The sequence below is a fragment of the Homalodisca vitripennis genome, unplaced genomic scaffold (assembly GCF_021130785.1).
Source record: "Homalodisca vitripennis isolate AUS2020 unplaced genomic scaffold, UT_GWSS_2.1 ScUCBcl_1811;HRSCAF=5905, whole genome shotgun sequence".
In the NCBI taxonomy this organism is placed as follows: domain Eukaryota; kingdom Metazoa; phylum Arthropoda; class Insecta; order Hemiptera; family Cicadellidae; genus Homalodisca; species Homalodisca vitripennis.
In genome coordinates this window covers 18,468-42,979 of record NW_025777949.1, presented here as the reverse complement: position 1 = coordinate 42,979, position 24,512 = coordinate 18,468, and the positions used below count along the sequence as shown (strand labels likewise).

Below are 24,512 nucleotides of genomic sequence, written 5' to 3'. Positions count from 1 at the left end.
CACTAGTGCAAAAATATAATAAACTTAACTGGCATAGTTAAATAAAGTAACAAAATTTAGAACGTACGAAAGGACAGGATAGAAACACTTAGCGACACGAAAACGTACCCAAGGAACACAATATACAAAATAATAAATAAGCTACATTTAACTAAACTACGAAAATATATGTCTGCGTGGGAGAGAAAAACCGCCAATTAATATAAAGTTAAGAGAGAGAAAGAGAAAAACATTTACCTGCGAAAGTAGAAGAGTTAGCCAGCCATGGGCATCAGGACGAGCAGTGAACAGCCAGAGAATCACGTCGCCTCTGCCGAAACGTGTCCGACCGCTCCGAACAGTAGCCGCTGCCGGTAAACAGCTGGTCAGAATCAGTCAAGGTCAACCACTGACCTCGACCAATCAGTCCATCCAGGCAGAAAATAATCAATACGGTCACTCCCCCACCGACTGACAAAAGTGGCCGAGGTGGGAAAAAATAATAGACAAAAAATGTCCAAACTGAGCCCCGGCTCAGTATAAATAGTGATATACATTGTTATTTTTACTTTATATTCTTACCACGGCGCGTTTATTAAGTAATTCCCGTTTTGAAATTCCGCGGCTGCTGCGGTCTAACTTTACCTGTTATGAAAGCAAAAAAAGCAATTTTTGAAAATATAACGTTTTCGCAACTATTAATGCGTATTTAAAATGCTTTAGTTTCAAATGCTTAATGTCAAGTGACGTTTCCATCGACTGTGAAGTAGTACCTGCAGGTATTTTTTGACATTGTGCTAAATGCATTAAGTCAGTTGAAATTCACAGTCAAGTGAAGTGTATAGACAAACAGTGATAAGTGATAAAATTACATTTAAATGAGTATTTCTTAAAAATATAGCAGAAAATTTGAAAAAATTAACAGCCTTTTTTAGGTTTTTTCTATATCAGTTGGGGTTTTCCAAAGTTTCAGTAAATGTTTTCTATGAAATTTTCAGTACGTTTTAGTTATTGAAAATCATTTTTCCTCTATAAAATTGCCCGTCCAGAGTCTGAAGATCACATCATAATTTATGCTAGGACCAATCTGAAAATCTCTCAGCAGCCACAAATTATAACCTAGTGACTGCATTTTGTTTTTTATTCAGAATAAGCATTTGAAATTCAGCGCTGCAACTACAATAGTAAGCGATAAAACGATCGCATAACAGTTGTTGTTAAATCAGGTGGTAATATTCTATAATAAATTATAAGTTACCAACATAGATATATTAGCAATAAGTGAAATATTAAAAGGAGAGATAATTTTATTTAAAAGACAGTGGGAAATTATGACAAAAAGATTAAAGTTTAAAATATAAGAGTGTAGTTTGTAAAAAAAAACTGCAGCAATTACCAAATTTATCTATTAGATTACTTTAATGTATAATTAATCGGATATCAGAGCATTATTACTACAAAATAATGCATTTTTCAATTATTATTTTATTGCTCCGCTTAGTCATATGTTTAAAGAGAATGTGATTCATAATTTTCATTAAAATTTTTTTACGATTCTCAAAATCCTTTTTCATTTTTATTTCTCCCTGAGCAATTAAGGAATGGAGAGAAACGTACTGTTTTTATCTAATAAGATTTAATGTTTTTATATAATTCGATTTAAAATAAATTTTGAGTAGAAGAGAAGAAGGAAAGCTATTGCAATGTGCCTACCTAAATGCGTAATTTATGATAAATAAAAACTAAAATTTGGGAAATATTTTATAAATGTTTGTTTACATCTTTGTATAACCATAATTAAAATAGAGGTTTTACATTTGCTTTACATCTTGGTTCAAGGTGTTAAATAAGTGGAAAATCGATTAAATTAGTAAATACTGTTTAAAATGATTGAAATGAGTATTTTAAACTAAAAGTTTTTATATGTTGGGTAAACTACCAAATTAATTAACTAAATATACTATTATTAATATTTTTTTCTCATGTCATAATGTTATGCTGTTTTTTGTACAATACATTACCAAAGATCACCACCGCTTAGATACTTTTTCCCAAGAACGAAAATTTCATGAAACCTATATTCCCACGTGACTTGACTTCCAACGTGAACAGCAGAGAAGGAACTTAAAGAGTATTAACTAATTTATTTGGCATCTGCCACAAACCATTATACCATATTGGAAACTGCTATAAAAGGTCTTTTTTTAGATATCGGAAATTCTGGTGGTATTTATACATATATATTTAAATGTATACATATTTTGAAAAATATCAATGAGCTACTAGAGACAAGGAGAAGAATATATTAAAAACACTGTGGTTAGGATACTCATAGAAGTTCCATAATAGATCATTTGTTTTAGAAAAACGTGCAAGGAAAGAGGAAAACTATTTTCATCGACTGAATCTACGTATTACACTCGACGTATTTTCCGTTTCTCTTTCTACACCCAACATAACATAACATGACATAGGCATTAGGCGTGTCTAAAATTATGGTTATAAACTTGTAGTTTGAGTGTATTCTTCGAAGATTGACAACTGGAAAGTTACTTGTACGTTTATATACAGATGCTCAAATTAGTATACTTGGTCTGTATATTTTGCTGTGCATGTATACTGGCTGTGAATGACATGAATGCCTGTATATGTGTTTCAAGACTAATTGCTGTAATTATGGCATGGTGGTTTTATGTAATTACGCCATCCAATGTATGTCTGCCAATTAACATCACATTTACAACTCCAATCGTGTACTTTACAAATGCAATAATAAATTCTTTAATTTTCTATTTATTAAAACAATAAAAGGATACGATTTATTACAATTATTTTGGTGTAAGTATATCTCCCTCTCTCATTAGTCCATCATTAATTTTTCATTGACATAAAACAGAAAGATTACAGTATATAGTATAAATTAACCTCAATTAACAACATTTAATGAAATCTATTGGAGTAATTACAGTCTTGCTACTAAAAGGAATAGTTACGGGAGATTTTCGTCATACACTATTCACTCAATAAAAATCTGTTTCCTTCTTATCATTTTTAATGAAACGAAATGTAATATTTTTTGTTGTGTGTGTGTTGGTGTTATGATGTTAACCTGTTCAATGCAATAAATTGGCTAATTTCAGACGAAATTTCAGTTAAAAGACGTGCAAGATAACTACTTGAAAAATATTAACTGTAAATCTTTAAAATCAATTATATTAAGATACTAAGCTATATAATCTTAAAGAATAGTCAGTTATTGGCTTTATAATAGAAAAATGTTTTTCTTTAGATAGATTCGTGACATAACATAGAATTCTTATAATTCAATAATTAATGAACATTTGTATAAACAACTCAAAGCTCATTTTCTTCTCTGAAGCTATGTAAATTTACTTGAAGTTTCAAACTGTGTGTTTTGTTATAATACAAGGCCACAATCTACATATGGAAATGTTTAGTCTACACTGTTTTACTCTGACTTGCTTTGCTTTAATGAATTCCAGCTCTATACAGGGACTTTATATTGCTGGGATTTTATATTTATTAATATGTTATTTGCTGAGCTTTAACGAACCATATCACTCGAGTGCCTGGACTATATATATATATATATATATTTTCTGTCATGCTTTGTGTATGTATGTTCGCAAAATATTTTGAAAACAATCTACCCTTCGACTTAAAATTTTGCATGAAGCTAAATTTTTGTATGATCCACAGTGGCTTAGATTGTGGTAAACTGTAATATTTGGAATTTTGTTAAGCATTAGCTAATATTGTTACTTTTGTCGCATGGATAGCCTTGATTGTAAGGATAAAATAGAAAAAATTTAATAAATTCGTGAGCAATGTGCGTTCAGTGATATGCGATTTGAACTTATTATGTAGTTAGTCAATTTTAAAAGGACATCTCGAGGATTAAATGAGTTATAGATTAAACTTTGCGAGCGAACACACTATGTGTACTTTGCGTGAGGCACGACGCCACACATGGTGTAGCGTACTCCTTCTTTGTAATGCTATTCCTAACCGCATTAAACGCACTAATGCCTTCTTAATAAAAAAACCAAGCTCACGTAGATATAAAATGTAAATAATAAAGGAATCACCTAGTGTAAAGTTATATCAACTTAACTTTAATAAAACAATAAAGTCTACGATTGTCTTCTTGAAGATATTTCTAGAGAATATTGGTTCATTGTTACACGCAAAACGTATTAATCATATTGGTTCATTGTTATACAAAAAAGTATTAATCATAATTTCGTATTCGTGAAGTAGAATAGCTACTATACAGTAAATCTTACTTATAATAAATCAAACTCATAATTGAATAATTTAGTAATGCAACATTTAATAAGCTAGTGGACTTTAAAATGATATAATGTAAGCACATAACTAATGGACTTATGGCATAAACGTAAGAACCCCATTGTACCTTTTGACCCAAAAAAATAGAATATTCAACAGGAAGTTAAAGATTAATTTTCGTGTCTCTACAGCCTTATGTTTCTGTATCAAGACCTGTGTGACAGACAGACAGACGAACATACAATCAAACGGAATGTCCTTTCACTTTTTTACCTTAAGGTCCTTCCATTAAGAGGAAGCTGTAAAGCAAATTTTTAGTGTTCAGGACAATTGAATTTGTGTTTCAAGTCTTTAAGACATTTCTATCGAGAATTATCTAAAATACGAGCATACAGAAAAATACTCAATTTATATAATTTATTCTAAATTCAAAGATTTTTTTTATAAAACGAAAAGATATACCAAGTTTCAAGTACGTAGGATTTCTCTGTCAAGCAGACGTGCTTACCTTTGATATGTTTATCAACTATGAAGTACATGAAACGTGAGGTACCTTCAGTGTACTGTAGAAATAACTAAATTATTATTTTTTCAATAGAACCAGACATGATATACAAAAGTTGTACGAAACGATTTAATGTTACCCGAGTATAAATTATAGGCTATGAGCAAAGCTTTGATGATCACATTCAGTGAACTGAAACATAATGGTAATGGCTCAAAGGCATTAGCCCTTTTTGAACAGATTATCTGTAATAATATTGAATGTGAGGGTAAATAACGATAATCTTTTTATTTGCATCCTAACCTGAACTTACCGCATTAAAAAATTAAATAAATTTGAATATTCCACATTTTATTTATCTAGGATTAAAGAAGTATCTGACAAATAAATCACTTCAGACATCTTACATACAATACCAAATAGAGAATCCAGCCAATGCAGTTTTTTCAGGATTCCGTTTTCGTAGAATTACTAGTTAAATCAGAAATGCCAGGAAACATTGCTTTTCGTAATTGGTTTGAAAATTTCATGTCTAGTGAAAAAATAGAAAATCTGTCTTAGAGCGTAACTGAATGCGGAGGTACTTTAAAGTTCCTCAAAGTTGTTTTGGGTTTCCTGATCTCATCTGGGGTCCAAGGAAACTCTCCTAAAGGAATGTGGCATGGAGCAACAAGACATAATATGTTGCCAGAATGAATGTTTTAATTTATTACCATCGTTTATTTCAGGGATACAAAAGATATTTCCCCTATTGTGTTTTGTGGTGGCAGTTAACTTTTTGTGTTATGTGAGTGTAATAGAAAATTGGCTCCAGTCAAGAGTATCAAGAAACGTTAGAGTACGTGTATTGAAATCGATTACATTTAAATTTGTAGTCTTTAATTCAATGTTGCTAAAATATTTCCTCATTCATAACTCTAGCTTTTCTTTATTTTTAATTTGTGTAAAAAAAGGTATTCAAAGCCAAATACCAGAATAAATTAGGGTGTGTAATGTTCAAAGTTTTATTGCTTTATCTTTAAACATTCATAAAATACCAAGCCGGTGCGGGACTTTGTAAACACGCTGTATTTGACAAATCACACTAAGATTTTATACATTTAAATTTCAATGTTTGAAGAAAATTAGTAATGAAGAACATTAGTATGGAAATTTTGAACACTTCTGTATATAATAGCCTTAATTCCTACATAAAATCGTAATAATTAATATAAAAGAAATTTTCATTTGCCATTTTAATACTTTTTGTCTATATGAAACGGTATCACAAAAATAAAATTACTTCATTTCACAGATATTTACTCTGCAGTAACTTTTAGTTATTAAAAAGTCCGAGATCCTCGAGTTAAATAAACTGCATAATAGTGTCTGACCTTTCGAACCTAGTGTCGAACTTTCATAAAAATCGGTTCTCGGGTACAACAGTTATCTCTCATAATTTCCACGCAGTGAAATATAGTAGGAAGTATTAATGACTCGCGTTCTCCTTTTTACGTTCTTATTCAATTTATTTCTTTATTTATATGCTAGGATATAATGCACTCGCTTTTGAATTGAATCACTCTTACGAAATAATACTGATATTATGTGGTTTTTTTTTAACGTAGGGGGAATGCATTTGCGCACGGAGTGTGGGACCCGTAACCCTTTCGGGTGACATCTTGCATGGTCCGTGTGTCTTATGTCCCAACCAGTACAAAGCAACTTGTTTCGGAAGCTAGGGGTCAGCCAGGCATCCGTCTTTACGCTTCTGATGAAGGATGTACATGAGTGGTGACTGTATTCCAGGCGTCCTCACTCTGCAGCATCATCTCCACAATGGTCTCTGCCGAAACATCGCCAACTGTGGTGGCGAGCGTTCGCCTGGCCTCGGTGAAGCGCCCGCAAGCGAAGAAGGTGTGATGAACATCATCATCTTCCTCCGGGCAGTAAGCACACCGAGGCGACCTGACTTTTTCCATCCTGTAGAGGTACTTCCTAAAGTAACCGTGCTCCGTCAGTAACTGACACAGGTACAAAGCTATCTCCCCGTGGCCACGATCTATCCAGGATTGAAGCTCTCGAATGAGACAGCAGGTTCAGCGACCGACCGATCCTTCCGTCCACCTCCGCTGCCAAACGAGGTTCAGCGGAGTCTTCACCCTGGCAGCAGGCAAGGCATCCTCTCTACCCTGCTCGGCAGCCTCCCGGAAGACGGTCTGTCTCTCGATGGCCAGCAGATCAATAGGAATCACCCCAGCCACGACCGCCACGGCCGAATCGGAAACGGTGCGATAGGCGCAGGCGACCCTAAGTGCCGCTTTTTTCTGTACCGATAACAGCTTTTGACTGTATCGCCTTATCCTCATGACACCCGCCCAAACCTCTGCGCCATACAGAAGGGTTGAGTTTACAGTAGACATGAGGAGGCGTCTCGTACTTGACCTAGGGCTTCCTACGTTAGCCATCAGCCTGCCGAGAGACATAACCACCTTAAAGGCTTTGTCACACACCGCCTGAATGTGCTCCCAATACCGAAGACGGCAGTCGAGTAAAACACCCAGGTACTTCGCCGCAATCCTTGTCCGAACCTCGGCACCCCCCACATTCATAGAGATCAGATTGGGGATTCTACGTCGAGTGATCATAACGATTTCGGTCTTGGCGACCGCCAGCTCAAGTCCATGGCTCGTCATCCAGGCATTGACCCGATTCATTACTTGTTTAAGGTGTAACTGTGCCAAGCCCGGAGTCCTCGCCGTGATGACTGCAGCCACGTCATCAGCATAACCCACGAGGAAGACGTCGTGGGGCATCTCGAGGCGAAGCAAACCATCGTATGAAACATTCCATAGGTCTGGGCCGAGAATAGACCCTTGAGCCGCACCGGCAGTGACCTCTTCCGTTTTCCTTCTGTCTTTGGTTTCATACAACAGCCGACGGTTCTTCAGTTAGTCCTGCACAACGACCAGGTGATAGTCGGGCACGCTGAAGTCCCGCTTCAACACCTCTAACATGACCTCCCACCGAGGAAAGGTAAACGCGTTCTTTTCGTCAAGGGTGACCAACAGCACAATCGGCCGAGCTTGGTGACAAGCTGTTTCTGCTTGCTGGACGGCACTGACCACCTCTGTAATGGCGTTCAGAGTTGTGTGTCGCTTTCGAAAGCCGTCCTACCGGAGAGAGAGATCTCCGGCGGCTTCGATGGACGACTGCAATCTCGGTTTCAGCAACCTTTCATAGAGCTTCCCCGCGGTGTCAAGCATACAAAGTGGCCTGTATACCGACGGGGAGTTCGGGTCACCTTTGCCTTTGCTGATCAGCGCCAACCTTTATGTGGGGTACTAATAACTAATGCATTTTCTTTCAAATACTGTTCATAATGTTACTATAAATCTAAACATGTTTCTCAATATTAAACCAAATTGGTCAGAAATGTAGACACAAGTTATTCCTTTCATGCCCAATTCTGAGTATTATGAAAAGAGAAAGAATTAATATACAAAAGATTTTGTTATAAAATATGTATGCACGGCAAGGGATTTCCGATTTTATAACTGACTTTGACATTATTCGTTGAAGTACTTACTATTTTTAACGTACCTTAGGTGACTTAATATCACGCTATTTCCAACATACAATACTGTTGAAATAATTAAATATTTAAATTTTGAAGTTATGTGAAGTTATTCTATAGTTTAAACACAATTTTAATTCATAAATGTAACTAGAATTAAAAGGAAGTTGATTATAAATTGTTTGGTTTACTATAAAACTTGATTATTAGCTTCAAGTTAAACTCAGTTATTTTATTCCTGACTACAAAATTTATATACATGTCTAACTCTTTATTAATTATAAACAACAAGAACAAATTTTTAGACTATGCCTCAATAAAAAAAGTTAGTAAATCATGGCGAGAAATAACTAGATATTATATTAATCATCAATTTTTATAATATGGGTTAAAAAAGCAAATGGACTGCAGAGTTTCTCTAAGCTAGAAAGCCTGGTGAGTTTTTAAGATGTGTTTGGTTTTTAAGCTCATACATTTTCTATTGATTAAGAAATATATACGGTTATAAAATGTGACAGGGATACTAGAAGTAATTGTTGGTTTATAAAAACGCACATTTGGTAAATGTAACTTTTTATCTACCTATTACTCTTTCATTTAATATAATTATTATAGTTTTTTCTTTTAACGGGGTCTGCGAAAAATTAACTGGCAGTGAAAAACTGAAAAACTAAACAGAGTACAAAATTGTATTTTAATCTTGGTTCTAGGTTGTTACTTGTGTTGTTTATTTGGTTACTAGAACTAATATATTATTTATGTCCAATTTATCCGAGAGCACTATTAACAGTTGTAAGAGAGTTCCTTGACATTACAACACCCATCAATTCAAATTGAGCATTTTATTGAGAAAAAATACTTTTTGTAAAAAAGAAATTTTAATGTATGTGGACATACTCTGAAAAGGATTCGTCTATCAACTGTTGTCTAACCAACCTAACAAACGTTGTAATAGTTTTAATTTTAAATTTTAAACTATCAATAATAATTGCTGCATTCCCCATCTTAAAATAATCGTCTATCAGTATTAATACATAACAAATCAATATCGGGTATAGCTATGGAAGTGTAATTTGGATTCGATATCAGTTTACTGCAGTTGTTGACAATAAAATGTTATACGAGCAATAAACAAATATATATTTTACGCTTCTATCTCGTGATGCAGCTGCTCGGTAATTTATGTGTTGAAGGCTTATTAGAAAAAGTTTATTGTTAATGTACAAATCATGAAAAGCCTATTTTTGTTAATATATTTCATAATCATATTATATATTATAATATAGCATAATAAACTTTGTTGGTAAATAATGAGGTAATATTGTTTGTGCATATAAAACTTATGCTACATAAATGATTACTAAGTTTAAATACAGCATTTGAATAGGAAAAGAAAGTAATCTAACTAACAATTAAGTAAATCACTAATATACTAAAGACTTTGTTTTCAATTGAAATAGCTACTGAATCACTTCCAAGGGATGGTCTGGGTGGTTCGTGAAGGTACAATCCACTTTATAAACAGTTATTATTTTATATGTCAAAAGTAATGTATATTCTTTATTTAAAACTGATTGTTGGCGATAGTTGTTTTGGAAGTAAACCGGACCCCGGAAATTTTTCATCGACATGTGCTTCAAGGTTGGAAGACTACATTTTGAAGACAAACTTTAACTTTTACATCTAGAAGAAAAACATCCCAAGGTGTATACCACTCCCCAATATCTCCACCCAGGTTATTATTTCAGGTCGATATTTATTTATTCAGTGCGGATAATATGCTATGGTAATATTTTATAACAAGTTATGTGTACCAAGCCTGTATGGGTTTTCATTTTTATTTTCCACGCAGCTACCAATCTAAGGGACATGGTTGAATTATTTTATGTTCAACATTTATTTTTTTAGTTTCTTGATTCTAGCGAGTTCACCGCTTATTTTTACACCTGAAAAAGCCATAGGTTTCAATGGTCAAAATTTACTGCTCTGTCCTTATAATATATAACGATGGCATAGGTAGCATATATCTTTATTAATTTCTCTAACTATATGTCTGTTTTTATTTATAAACAGATTAATTAATTTGTGTTAATTGAAGTAATTGTATTATTTTCCAAATAATGACTCACAAAAACTTTTCTTAAGTAATACATTTTTCACTTGATAAGTAGTTGTTGAGAGAGGGTAAGCGCTGTTAACAACTAGAACGCAGTTCAAATTATCACCGGATATTCTGTTTTGAGACCTTTATTGCAAAAAATAGGGAGCGAAAAAGACCTTCAAATGTGCTTCTGTCTTTTATAATAGTCCAATAAAATATTGCTGTATTGCATTATATTTTTAGAAGAAATTTTATTATTATTTATACTGTAATTATTATTTTTATTATAAGGTGTTATGTTGTGATCTAATTTTATCAGGGCTTTCTATCCGAGTTTATATTATTGTTATAGCTTGCGGGATAAATTCTAATCCGTTAGCGTTTTACCATTTTATTTGAAAGTTTTGAACTGATAGATCAATGAAGGCTTGAACTTTGATCTCCATCACGGAGATGAGTGAAACCTGCCACTGAAATTCTTTAATGAAACAAAATATTTAAACATTATACATGTTTGGTAAATAGAGAAAAGGAAGTTTTAGAGACGGACAGAATTAGTCAAGCTCTTGATTACTTCAGAGGTTTCGTAAGCCAAGGTGAAAGTTAGTACAACTCTCAAATATTTCAGTGATGTATTTCACAGAAATATAAATATAATATTGTCTGATATTCGCATTTGGTTATAAGTGCCAGTGAAGGGAGTAAAGGAATTCATCTCACACTATCGTAGATGTATCAGAAATTATTTTCATCCCTTAGGGACAATATTTATTTGCGTTCAACGAAGAATTTCACTAAAGTGTATATCTGCACAGAGAGTCTCTCTGGCCACAAGAGAATATTTTCCAAGTTATTGGCGATGCAAACTAATATTTACAAGCATACAATATTAATTATCTCAGTCAAGTAAGTGTGTTACTTTTAAGTGATTCAACTAATTTTTAGCATTCGGTTTATGTTTATACTAATAGTTTGTATGAGAAATAAATGTGGATGTGAGGAGTGGCTTAAATAAAATTATTTTTATAATGGTTTAAAATTTCTATATAATGGACAAAATTAATTTAAGCCTAAATATAAAATGATGGATTATATTTCACAATTTTTTTCTCACGAAAGGTGGTAGTAATAATCGAGAGTCTTTCAAATAATCGAGACAAATGTAACATATTTTAGGGGAGAAATTAATCTTAGGATTTTAGTGAATGCGGTTTAACACTTAACAGTTTTGCCTCACAAGCCTTTATTCTAAACTGATTTATAAAATATTATTTTATAAATTTATGTAATACATATTCCAATAAGAATGAAAAATGTGTCAAGTAAAACTCATTGTTTTTTAAAAGGAAAGCATACGCGTGTAATACGCGTTTATAGTTCAAATTTATTACTTTATTACTTGTATATATTAATTATTTTATAACTTCTATTTCTTGTCATATTAAGAGTTTTATGGTTAAAACTATATCATATTATTATATCATAAAACAGAGGAGGCATTTTAAAAAATCAAAACAGTTTGCCACTTATACAGGTTTTGGATTATCTCATATTAAAGAAAACGTATTATAGCTATTCACAAATAAAAATGAGTAGACTATTGAAGGAACTCTTGATTAAAGCGTATTTCTATTAGTTCCGTCCTTTCATTTTTCCTTATTTTATAATTGACTTATTATTTATTAATTCCAGGTAATACCATATTGAATATATCAAATATAGTAAGTTTTAAATTACAATATTTAAACACTATTAGAAAACTGTACCACAAAGTAATATTTCCATCCTTTTTTAAAATTTTATTTAAAAAACACTATTTTGTATCTTTATAGGTTAAGTACGGGTTATAGGATGTTATATTTTAACATGTAGATGAGCAATAAGAATATTAATGCTTGTTACAAAGTTTATAAAAATATGTTGTTCAATTTATATTTATGATTAGGCAAAACTTTACTTTATACATGTGTGAGCTTATGTAAGTAAATATTTACTGTTACAATTAGCAGTAAGTATCCGTAATTCTAAAGGATAACCATGTATAATATTAAAGTTTGGTTCTACAAAGCAAGCGTATTATTTTCAAGTTTAAAATGTTTATTGGCCTGTAATGATAATTTTAGACATTTGCCATTGTTAAATCTTAAAAAATAGAACACCTAATTTTGAAGATTTAAATCTTCAAATGTCTTCTTAAGGTTTCAATACCCTGGATACCAAATGGTTTCAATACATAGAACCAAACAAGCAAATAAAACGGATAAAAATTTAAAAAAAATATAGCGATGTCAACGGCTAAACTGATTTTTAAATACAAAATTGTACATTTAAAAACAGTATATCACTAGGACAACATCATAAAGTCCTTATTAGTGAGATAAACGAAGTCACTGCATAGGACCGAAAGAACTACACTACATGTCAAATGCAACAGGAATGTGGATATATTTTATTACTAAAACCTAAAAAACTTTAGTTATAAGAATAAAGTTTATTTAAGCCGTTATTGTCATCAGTGATAGCAATCAACACATACACAACTTTTACGATTATAAAGGTCATATAATAAATATAACTAAGTACGTTCACGTACTGGATACATACGAAAACCTATTTTTAAATATTCTACGTACTATAAAGAAACCAACATTTTACCTATTAACCAATAGGTAATTAACTATTATCAGTCTTAATTAACTATATTCACATGTTTAGGAAACGTGAATTAGGTACTCAATTTGGTATTTATAATAAGTTATTTTATTAAATACACGTCTCTGATTGTATGCGTACAATAATAGTAACATAAAGCCAATACATCATGTAAATAGAACTAGTGCAACTTCAGAATAGTTTAGGGACTACAGAAATTAGGATTTTACATTTTCAGGTTTTGTATGGTTATCACATTAATATCTTGTCTTCACGAAAAAGTACTATCTAATGCTTCTTTTTTTAGTTGTGTTCCTGAGTAGGGATAACATAAGGGATCTAAATAGGTTTAATGGATAAAGGATGGTTTATTTATGAGAAGACAGATTACGTAGTGTGAATTCTCTTAAATAACTTTGCGATTGTTGGCTTTTCTTCCACATCTTCCATTTCTTCTTCATCAGTAGACGAAGTTGAGGTTTTCTCTTCGTACCTTTCTTCACCATGAGCCAACGTAGTTTGTTTCATCTCTTCATCATTTTCTTCTACATCAGTCAACGTATTTGGGGTCATCTCTTCTTCATGAGGCAACATAGTTGGTTGAATCTCTTCTTCCTTTACTTCTGCATCAGGCAATGTGGTTGGGCACACCTCTTCTTCCTTTTCTTCTTCGTGAGGCATCGTAGTTAGATCCATCTCTTCTTCCTGTTTTTACTTCGTGAGGCAATTTAGTTGGGTGTAACTCTTCTTCCTTATCTTCTCCATGATTCAACGTAGTTAGGTGATCGTTTTCTTCCTTTTCGTGTTCATAAGCCAACGTTCTGTATAGCTCTTCTTCTTCTTCCTGGAATATTTACTTAAAATTAGTTAAAATTGGTTTACGTTATATCTAAAAATGTTTCTCTTCTATTCTATTAGCTACCTTATTCATAAAAATGAAGATGTCTTTCGTAATTATTGTATAAATAAATTTTTGTAGGATTTAGGCAAAACCTGATATTTAATAATGAAAATTATAAGACATTTTCAACATAATTTATTCAACAGCTTGTTATCTATACATAATATAGTCCTTATTTGCATGTATCAGTAATTGTATTCTAAATGAATATTAAATTTGTATTGCCATTTACATATCTTTTAATTTTGTTTTAGTAGTTTATAGAATTATGTAAGTATACACTTTACTTTGATTGTAAAAATAGGAAGTACACAACTAACCTGTGCCTCTAGAATCTCCATCAGGGCTTCCTTGTTGTCTTCCATTGCGCTTTTCATCTCGTCCTCTGAGAAGCCTACGGATTCCATAAGGTCTTCAGCGAAATCCACGAAATCGTCGAACAAAAAGTCCTGTGGGACACTGAGTTGCTGGCGAGTCTCCTCCACCACGGTGGTAACAGTGGCCACTCGACCTTTGGCATCATTCAGTACCTTCTCGCAGATCATGACAGCGTCACTCATCGCCATCTCGCTTATCGAAGGCAGATGGCTAACTAAGGGGTGCTTGATGTCCAGCATAGGCTGCACGACGGTCATCTGATGTCCCATCAGTGTGCACATCTGTACTGGTGTCATGCCTGCAAATTGGAGCAGAAATTATTGATGGAAACTGAGAATCGCTAATGAATTAGCAAATATATGAGGTTAAAATGACCAAGTAATTTTTCGACCATAGTGAGTTTTATACGGTTTAATTGGCTACAGTATACTATGCTACCTACTCGAAACCCAATTCCAATTAATGTACAAATTAAGTTTTACTAAAAAATAAAATAGAATTTCAATTCACTCGTATTCCAAACTTAACAGAAAATCGTAACTAAAACATCTTGAATATTTATATTTGGATACATAATACAGAAGCTCACTTATATAAATTTTATAACTGTACTTAAAGAAACAATCCATCAATATGTATTTTTCGAAGTAGTGGTCTGGTGAATTGAGTGTTATTTATTTAATTATTTTCACAACAGTAGGCTTGGTTAGTTAATTCCAGCATTAGCTGGACATTACTATAAAATATTATATTATATCTTCTTTTGAGAAATAGATAGCAAACTCCGATAGTAAGTTTTGTGTTATATTACTAGGTTAAAGGAAATCTTTTTTTATTTACAATTATGAAACTGCTCTGTACCCTCTAGTACCTGAAGAATAGAAAATAATTACCAAAACCTCGACGCGTAATGTGCTATGTCTTAACATCTAACTATGAAAAAATCCGAAAACCTGTAACTATTTATATAAAATGATCCTCTTTGTTCAAAGCTACGTAATTTATTTGAAATATTCCCTAATATGAATCAATGAGTGGTATTAAAGTTAAGGGTAATATTTTTGTTTTAAAATATAATACGTATGACACGTTTTGAAGTTTTGTATGGACGAGTAGTTAGGAGCTTGTTGGCATTTTAATATGTTCCTAATGTGACTAATATATATTTTATGAAATTAGTTTCACTAGGTAACAGTTATTACTAGTTTATTGAATTTTACTGTTATTATATATGTTAAAGGCTGTATAAATAACATAATTTTAACGGTAAATATTCCTGCAACAGGAATAAATGTACGGAGGTATCCATTTGTTATATAATTCAACTGCATATAAAGTAATCACAGAAATAATTTTGAAAACCTGTTGAGTTAAATTTAAAATAGGTTTTATAAACATATTAGTGGACATCCATAAACATACAGAGGAACATAAAAAATCGTGGGAGAGCTCTTCTGGGATTAGGTACCAATATGACAGCTGCCATAATAAAAACACTACTTGAAGTTGCTAATGTTTTTTAATAGTGAACATAAAACATTAAAGAATATTAAAGCAGATAATAGAACTCTAGGATAGCTCAGATCCACTTATGTCCTGTTGGCACAAGAGCGAAGTCTTTTCGACACGGTTAAGTTGTCGAAAAACTCATTTCCCCGGTTTTGGCGTGTAAAACAGTCTTTAATAATGCGTCTCTTTAAAATAAGCTTCAAAAGTTTTTTTTATTGTAAGTCCTCTCTTTATATTTTTACGGCACTCAACAGACTCCATCAATAATACCAACTTATACTTGTATTTCCTAAAATATTTGTTGTTTACGAATATTTATAAATAATTAAACCCAAGTAGTTCTTTAAAGAAGTAATTTGCACACATCAATTATTCATAACAATAATTGAAAATGGTATAGAAAATAATTTTTCCAATTCTAAACTTAGCAATCTGAGAGCTTAGGTTTCCCCACATTTAAAATACCATTGTAAAAATTTAAAACCCAGACTTTACTTCGGGTCAGAGAAGGATGTTTCGTTATTTTCCTGTTTTTCATTCTGTTTACGGAATGGTTGTTAAATTTTGCCATATAACCTAGATGCTGCGCTTGTGTTATTTTACATTTAATTTTAATGTAAGTATGGACCTCTTCCTTTTAATAATTATAATATTGAAAACATCATATTTCATTGTTTAATCCCTACCAATTATTCTTTAACATTTATGTAAATTCTTAGGGTCTTTAAATGTTGTCATTAGGAAAATCCCGATCTTTAATTTTCGTTTCAATGCTCTTTAATCAAACTCTGTATCGTAGATCTGTAAAAAAGTTTACCTATACAATGTTAATAGTTCTTCTTTTTTTTCTTAAACCACGAATAACTTCTTACTGTACTTTCAAGTTTGATGTCATCAAGTAAGAAACCAATATGCAAATAAAAGAAAATATTTTTAAACGAATTCGTAAGAATAAATGAGTTTATAAGTTTACACGTCATAATTTGAAACAGAAATGTGTTAATTCTTATTGTATTTTTTAAGATGTTTCGATGATAAAAGAACTTCAAACATTTGCACCTATTTTAATACACTTAATTCATTTACAATTATTATGGTTTTTAAAATGTACAATTGTTTTACTTTTCATATCTTAAATATATTCTAGTAAAATTAAATACAATTGTAAGGATACTTTATTTTTTTCATCTTAAGGCGTGACTAGGTAAAAAAATCAATACCTTTACTTTTATTATTCATATACCAAATTAATTTATAGATTTATTTCATTTGCCTTAAGATTTTAGTTTATTAAAAGATTTTAATTAATAACTGAATATGATTTTAAACACAAATAGTCTTGCATTTTTATTTTTTACGTAATACCATGTGAAAAACACGAAGTAATTCACTGTTTGGTTATAAGGGCTGGAAAATCACAAGGGTACTTTTCGGAACATTTGGTTGCCGGGCAGCAATACATTCATACGACGCTTTGTTGCCAATTCTTATTAATCTACTCATCTGATTTTCAATAATAGCTTTCCGAAGCATTCCGGTTATGACATCCGTTTATTCCCGGCGTTTTACTAAATTTTCGTGCATTTTTCATTACTTGTGACATGCTTTAAAGTTATCCCAAAACTTAAGTCTACTGTCTTATTTGGTCAAATGAATCACTATCAGTTACATTTTGAAATATCATATTTTCATTGCATTCTAAATTCACCCAGCAAATATTTTCTTGAGGTTTTAAGCTTAAAGGAATATAATGTTCTACAACATTTTCAATTGTCCATTTATAACACAGAGTGTTTTTTTTTAATTCCTATAAAGATAAAGACATGTACTTAATAAAGACAAGCAAATATTTAACCTACAATGACCGTATTACATTTAAAAAAATATATAATTTGCCCTTTTATGAAATGAACAAATAATTAGTATAAAATTCATTCACTTTCAAAGTTCTGAAAACTATAGAATACTTTTAAAAGTACTATTTACTTTAACAATTCCCACTCTCAAAAAACTAAACCTCTAAAAATTAAACCTTGGATTAATCGTACTTTTAAAAACAAAATAGAAGAAAATTTAAAAATTAAATAAAACTCTAGAGTTAACTAACATTCAATAAAAATACGTATTTAATAAAAATAAAAACCGTATATATCTTTTTTGAGAAGTTAACCCAATAATCAACTATCATATGCTTATGCTTTGGGAACACACAAGTATATGTACCCTTGTAGAACTAACGTTCATAATTCACTTCACATTAATCTTCACATTCATCTTTCTGATTAACTGAATCACTCAGAGAGTTTACTTTCCTGATAAGCTTCAGTAACCACTAGACTCCGATAAGGTAATGTAATCATTCATTTTCGTTGAACTAGTACCTCGGTTAAACTACTCTGCGCACTTAATAAACTTTCTTATTACACTAAACTCAATGAATGTAATTTCCACGTTATCCTATTACCTACCATATCATATTTCTATTAAAAACCTAACTCTCAGGTATACTTAACCCAACTTAATACCATAGTAGTTTTAATTTCTTAGTTAGCTCAACTGCTTTGAAATTTTAATATTATAGTGAAAATAATCCCTTGGTAAGCTTAATCTGTTTGACGATTTGTATTCCGACGATCGTAACTTCCTGGTCGTATTAACCTCTCGCTGATCTTTAAATCTTTGTGAGCTTAACTATGTAGTGAGCTTACCCTTCTTATAAGCTAACCCTCTTGGTCAAATCAAATCAAATCGTTTAATTGCAGTTAACAATATACACTGAATAGCGAACGTCAATTTTTCATACCTACTTTTTTATTCATCCCACACAAGGCCTCATTCAAACTTACAACATTCAAACATTCACTCCCCATTCATTCCATACCAATTACGCCCACTTTCGGCGCTGGAGTCAGTTTCCTCACCGTGTGGTCTCCCAGTTGAATGGCAGAAACTCATCAACACTGTAGAAAGTGTGTAGAAATCCAGGCAGAGTTTGATACTAGTTTTTAACACCTTGGGAGTTGAGGCATTTTTAATTTTGTTCGGCAATCTGATTATAAAATGAACACCTGCCTGCGAAGGTAAATGTTCATAGACTAACATTCTGTGCATTCCCGAACGGTAGTTATATCTGCCTCTTGTCTCATATTCATGTATGTCTCGTCCTCAGGTTAAGGCACATTTAGACAAATAATATAAGTTTGTTTCTAATATAGAGACATAGCAAAGATAACAGGTGCACATTTTTAAACACTGTCAAGCACAAATCTCTGAAGTTTAAATTAGGGATAGTGCGAATTGCTTTTTTTGTAATTTTAAAACTCTCATGAAATGATTGTTTTTCAGAAGCTCCCCACAACACGATTCCACACGAAAGGTGGGGATAAATTAGGCCCTAGTACCCCGTAACCAGTACTTGATTAGGGTAATATTTTATTAAAGATCTTAAGACATAATCTCATGAGGATAATTTGGCACAAACATGGTTACTGTGATTTTTCCATGTCAACCCTTGATCAAGGTGTATTCTAAGGGAATTCGAAGAATGGACTACCTTCAATAATATATCTGCAACCGTAACAGCAGGACCTCTTTCAATGTCTGTAGAGCAGCACTTAACAGTGTAGGAAACTATATTTTGACGAGTTTCCTTGAAAATTGAGGCTATTTAAATGTTCGACACAATTTTTGAGGTCATAAATGTCTGTATTTCTAAATTTTTTTTCTGCTTCCTCTAAAACAGAGAGTTGTGTCATCTGCGTAATGCACAAGCTTTCCATGCAATAGTGGCTGTTCAATGTAATTAATATATATCAGGAAAATAATTGGACTGAGCATTGACCCCTGGGGAACTCCATAGCTCAGTGCAGTAGGTTTTGAAATTTGTTTCGAAATTTGGATGACCTGTATTGTATGGTTTAGGAATGAACTAATCCATAAAATTGGTACGCCTCAAATACCATGGGATTATAAATTGTCGAGCAGTGTTTTGTGGTTAACACAATCAAATGCTTTAGAAAGGTCGAAAAATAAACTTAATGTATGATTATGACCTTCAATTTCCTCTACAACCATATCGATAAAATTCACTACAGCTTCAATTGTCGATTTTCTCTTTCTAAACCCAAATTGGTAGTCTGAAAGCTAGTTGTGTTTGTTCAAAACATTTAGCATTCTTGATAATAGAGATTAAGGAATATTTTACTCAAAACAGGGAAAATAGAGATAGGCCGATAGTTAATTACTGAATTTTGGTTATCTTTCTTATAAATTAGATGCACTTTGGCCACTTTTAGGAAAAAGAGGAAAATGTTCCTGTTTCAAAAAATAGATTAACTAATTTGGTCAATGGCAATTTTTCTATATGTTTTGAGCATTTTGTTTATGAGCCACATTAATATGAAATTAATTTCATTAGACTTTTATTTGGATATTGTTAAATTATTTCATTAATCTCTTCCTCGAATGCAGGAGTCAGCGCCAATGAGGTTTTTGGGCTCTGTCTACGCCTGGGGTTTCCTTGTGGAAGTGATGAACGAGGAAATCGCCCACCAGCAACAGACGCAAAAAGCCTATTAAACTCGCTAGCGACCTCTAAGGCATCACTCACAAGTCTATCCCCTATTTGGTCTATCATTATTTTTGAGGAAATATTAAAAAAATAATTAATTTAGAAAAACATCATATGCTTTCGCAGCAATTATCACTTTCCTATAAGTTCTTTTGTAAACTCGAAATAAGGCTTTATATTGTTCGTTCGTTGTGGTTCTATTTATTTCTGAAAATAACTCAATAGAAGATCGAGACCTTAGCTCTCCCGAGACATTGTAGAGACTAAACTCTACTACTTCTAGTACACTTATAGTTAAATCAATTCTGCAATACGTCGTCAAATTTGTTGCTGGACTGAGAGACAAAACTGAAAGTGCAGTTAATATATATAAAGATAAGTATAAATCTTTATATATATATATATATATTTTTTTAATTTATTTATTTATTCTCAGCACCGAATTTAAGTGACGTTGGAGGATTTTATCCAAAATAATAAGTGCCTAGATGACGGCCTACTTATTACTAAATACACAAAAGAAATAAACTGATACTTTACGCCATTTCTTTGAGTAGAGTCCGAGTTCCTCCTCACTTGAGATTTTCAACAGTGAGGGAAGGTTGCTTTCGGGATTAGGAGATGGGTTAGCAACAGGCCTTCCATATGTCCCCTGTAAGGAAACGTTAAAATTTATTATAAGCAAACATAAAATAACCACATAAACGACCTAATGGTGAATTTAAACTAGTAGATAAAACATTTTATGTTTGTATATTGATGATGATGATGATGATGGTAAAGAGGCATACGATCAGTTTCTTTAATAGGCAAAGAACGTTTTTAGTTTCAACAATCAAATTGGATGTTACGAAAATTTATGTTTTTTTTTTATTAAACACTTTAAATTTTAGATTAGTATTTGATTTGGGATTCTTATTCATAAGAATTAAGCTATTTTATACGATTTTAATATTTCTACCAGATATATAAATGTAAAAATATACATGAAACTAGTGCCCATACTTCATACTACAGAATTTCCTAAACATTTTGTATACCACTATATAATGTTTTTTTTTTTCGTAAGACAAATTTCCTTATTAAAGTAACTTGATATTATCTACTTAAACTGAAACCGATTCATGTTTTTCATGAATGCGCAGTGGAATCGTTCCATGTTTAATCTTTATGTTTATTAAATAACACGCCTACTATCTTAGGTTTTAATTTCAATTAGTCAAAGTATGTATACTGAAATATATTCAGTACAAATTTTATGAACATTAACAATTACAAAACATCATGTTCTCTTCAAGCAGGAAATTTAAAAGACAATCAAGATAATTTCCTACAGACGTTATTATATACAGACAATAATGTGCAAAATAATTTTTTTGCTCACCTCAAAAAAAGAGAAATTGTGGTGCCTATTGATATGCTTCAACCACGTTCTGCTAACATCAATATTTCATACTTCACATGCACCATCGTAGAATTCATTCTTATCAAAAAATATGGAAATGTAAGCAACCTTTGAAGTTCACACAACATCTAAAGCTACAATTATGATACATTTAAATTATTATTCCATAAAATGGGTTTTTACATCTGTGTAGTAAATGTCTAATTGCCAAGTCACCATAACACAATATATTTTTTGGGATAGTTGTAAAGTTTTAGTTGGGGTTTATTTATTAATATGCCACATTTAAAAACGCTTTTGCGTGTACCGAGTTTGCCATTATACTGTTACGACCTATAGGACTAATATAAAAACATTTACTACTTCTAAGCAAAATCTCATGGAGCACGTCAGCATTATTGAACTCAATGATCGATATGTATAAATGAAGCTTCATCCACAATTTCAAGCATAGATTGGTTTGCTTTAACATTGTGCGGACAAACAGATATAAACAAATTTTTCCAGCCCCTTGAGTGATAGACTTTACTAACTCTCAGCTTGTGAACAAAATTAAACCTTGTGTCTCGTTGTGTTGTTTGCAATGCTAAGTTAACTAACTATGCCTTTGTTCATAATTTTACAAATTATCCATCCGCGTCAAAGTATCATTGTGAATCAATTTCTAGACTGCCTGTCATTGGCCATTCATACATGCATGACCTGTACATCAATTTGAATATACAGCCATTGAATATCACCAATCTTATAAAATTTGTAATGTAATTTTTGGGTCCTTATTAGAATTTGATTTTTATCTCGAGGATAGATTCAAATGTCATGTACCTAATATCCGTACTGTTGTACCGTCTGTTAAAATTCCATATAAATTTATTAATTTTGAACTAAACATTTTTGGTATTTAAGTTAAAATTATAAAGGAATAACAGTGCTACAAATTGATTAAATAGTATCATTTTAAATTACTAAGTTCTTTATTCTTGTACATGCTCTCTACAGATACGTAGAAATACAAACCACGAATTGGTAACTACAGGTTTTCCAATTAACATAAATTGCTTTAGTTCGTGTTTACGATACTTTTTTTGCGTGGCTTGAAAATTTCTAATGTCAAAATTGTTGCGGAATAATAAATATGTTTATGTCTTCATAAAGAGCTTTTAGAGGTCGAGGACATATTTGTTAGGAATGTGGATAATGTGGGTGTGAGTGAAGCTTTTATAATTAGAAGCGTAATAAGAGCAGAGTTATAAAATTGAAAATCTATGAAAAAGATACCTGCCTTAAATGATATATTTAAAGTAGAAGAATGTAATTTTACTTTGATCAAAGATCCTTTATTTACAAATTAAATTATGATTTTAAAAATCGGATGAATCATCTGGACATTTTTCATGTAAAGAATAGCGCAAATAAATATCGCAAAATTAAAATAAATTATTACCCCTTATTTACCGTTCAGGCTCAGTAATTCCAAAACAAATAAAAATTCTATATATTTTTATCTTCCACGTTATTTACTGAAATACCGCATTAATGTTTAATAGTGACCTTAATAAGTTTATTTTATACTTCTAATAGTAATTTGGCAATAATATTATCTTACATGAGTTGAATATTACTTCTAATGATGACTTGATTATTACGGAATATATTTATTTCTGCGTCGTTCATTTCCCTCTCAATTTCATTTTAATTTTTTTATATCGCCATACTGAAATTAAAAATGCTATTTTTCTCTCTCCTACAAAAAATTACATGCAAGACAATGCGTAATGTGGCTATTGTGTTTTTTGTTACCACTGGATATTTTAATGACGAAGCGCATGACATTTCGTCTCTTTTGTGTACATTAATTAATTAAAAGTTAAATTATTTATAAGTGAATTAGTAGAAATTCTTTATAACGTTTCGGACTTATCTGGTCAACTATTATTATAGTCTACTAAGTTCATGTATACTTAATTACAAGTTAGAAAAATTCAATATATAAACACAAATAACACCAACGTAACACTTACCACAGCAACAAAAAAACAAAACAATAGGCCTCTCAACAGCGCCATGGTTACTAAAGTAGTTTTATAACTTCATATTTGCATTGTTATCAGTACGGTGGGAGATATACGGCATTGGCAGAACTGCTTGTTCGACCTTTTCAAAGTCTTGGAGGTGATAAGATATTAACTGTTTACTTAAGAGACCGTAAATTTAAATTCAGCTTCAGTTCTTGTAGCTTCAGTGGACCGCAGTAGTAGTTCATAGTTATGCGGAGTTTGGGCTGGAATTGCAAGCCGCTACACACGGTCTGGCTGTGTTTTGTCTAGTTTGAATTATAATCTACCTTCCGGGGAGATTTATAGACACCCTCGCATACACTGTAGATTACAACTGTATGCCTCCTTTACAAGCAAGAAATTATGCATTTGTGTAGAACCATTAATAGTAGTATTATTCTACCAATGATGTTGCTGAGCACAAAAGAAGCTACCAATTTAGGTAGACGAAAAGTTATTGTGTGACTTTCTGACCGTAAACAATCACAATAATGTTTGAGCAAAAGAGTAAAAATATAGTAATTACGTATGGTTAGGACTCTAAATTTCATTTATTGTTCCGATCTAGAAGTCTCAAACTGATAGTGC

General features: G+C 31.8%; 1 protein-coding gene across 1 annotated transcript; it reads right to left on the bottom strand.

The window, feature by feature from the left end:
- Window positions 1–13,189: 13,189 nt before the first annotated feature.
- On the bottom strand, window positions 13,190–24,007 carry LOC124371679. The gene is made up of 4 exons (XM_046830016.1): window positions 23,889–24,007; window positions 21,003–21,114; window positions 14,326–14,681; window positions 13,190–13,948 (listed from the first exon to the last, which is right to left on the bottom strand). The coding sequence occupies exons 1-4, from the start codon at window positions 23,931–23,933 to the stop codon at window positions 13,733–13,735; spliced, it is 729 nt and encodes a 242-aa protein (XP_046685972.1). The 5' UTR covers window positions 23,934–24,007; the 3' UTR covers window positions 13,190–13,732.
- Between the last annotated feature and the right edge of the window lie 505 nt (window positions 24,008–24,512).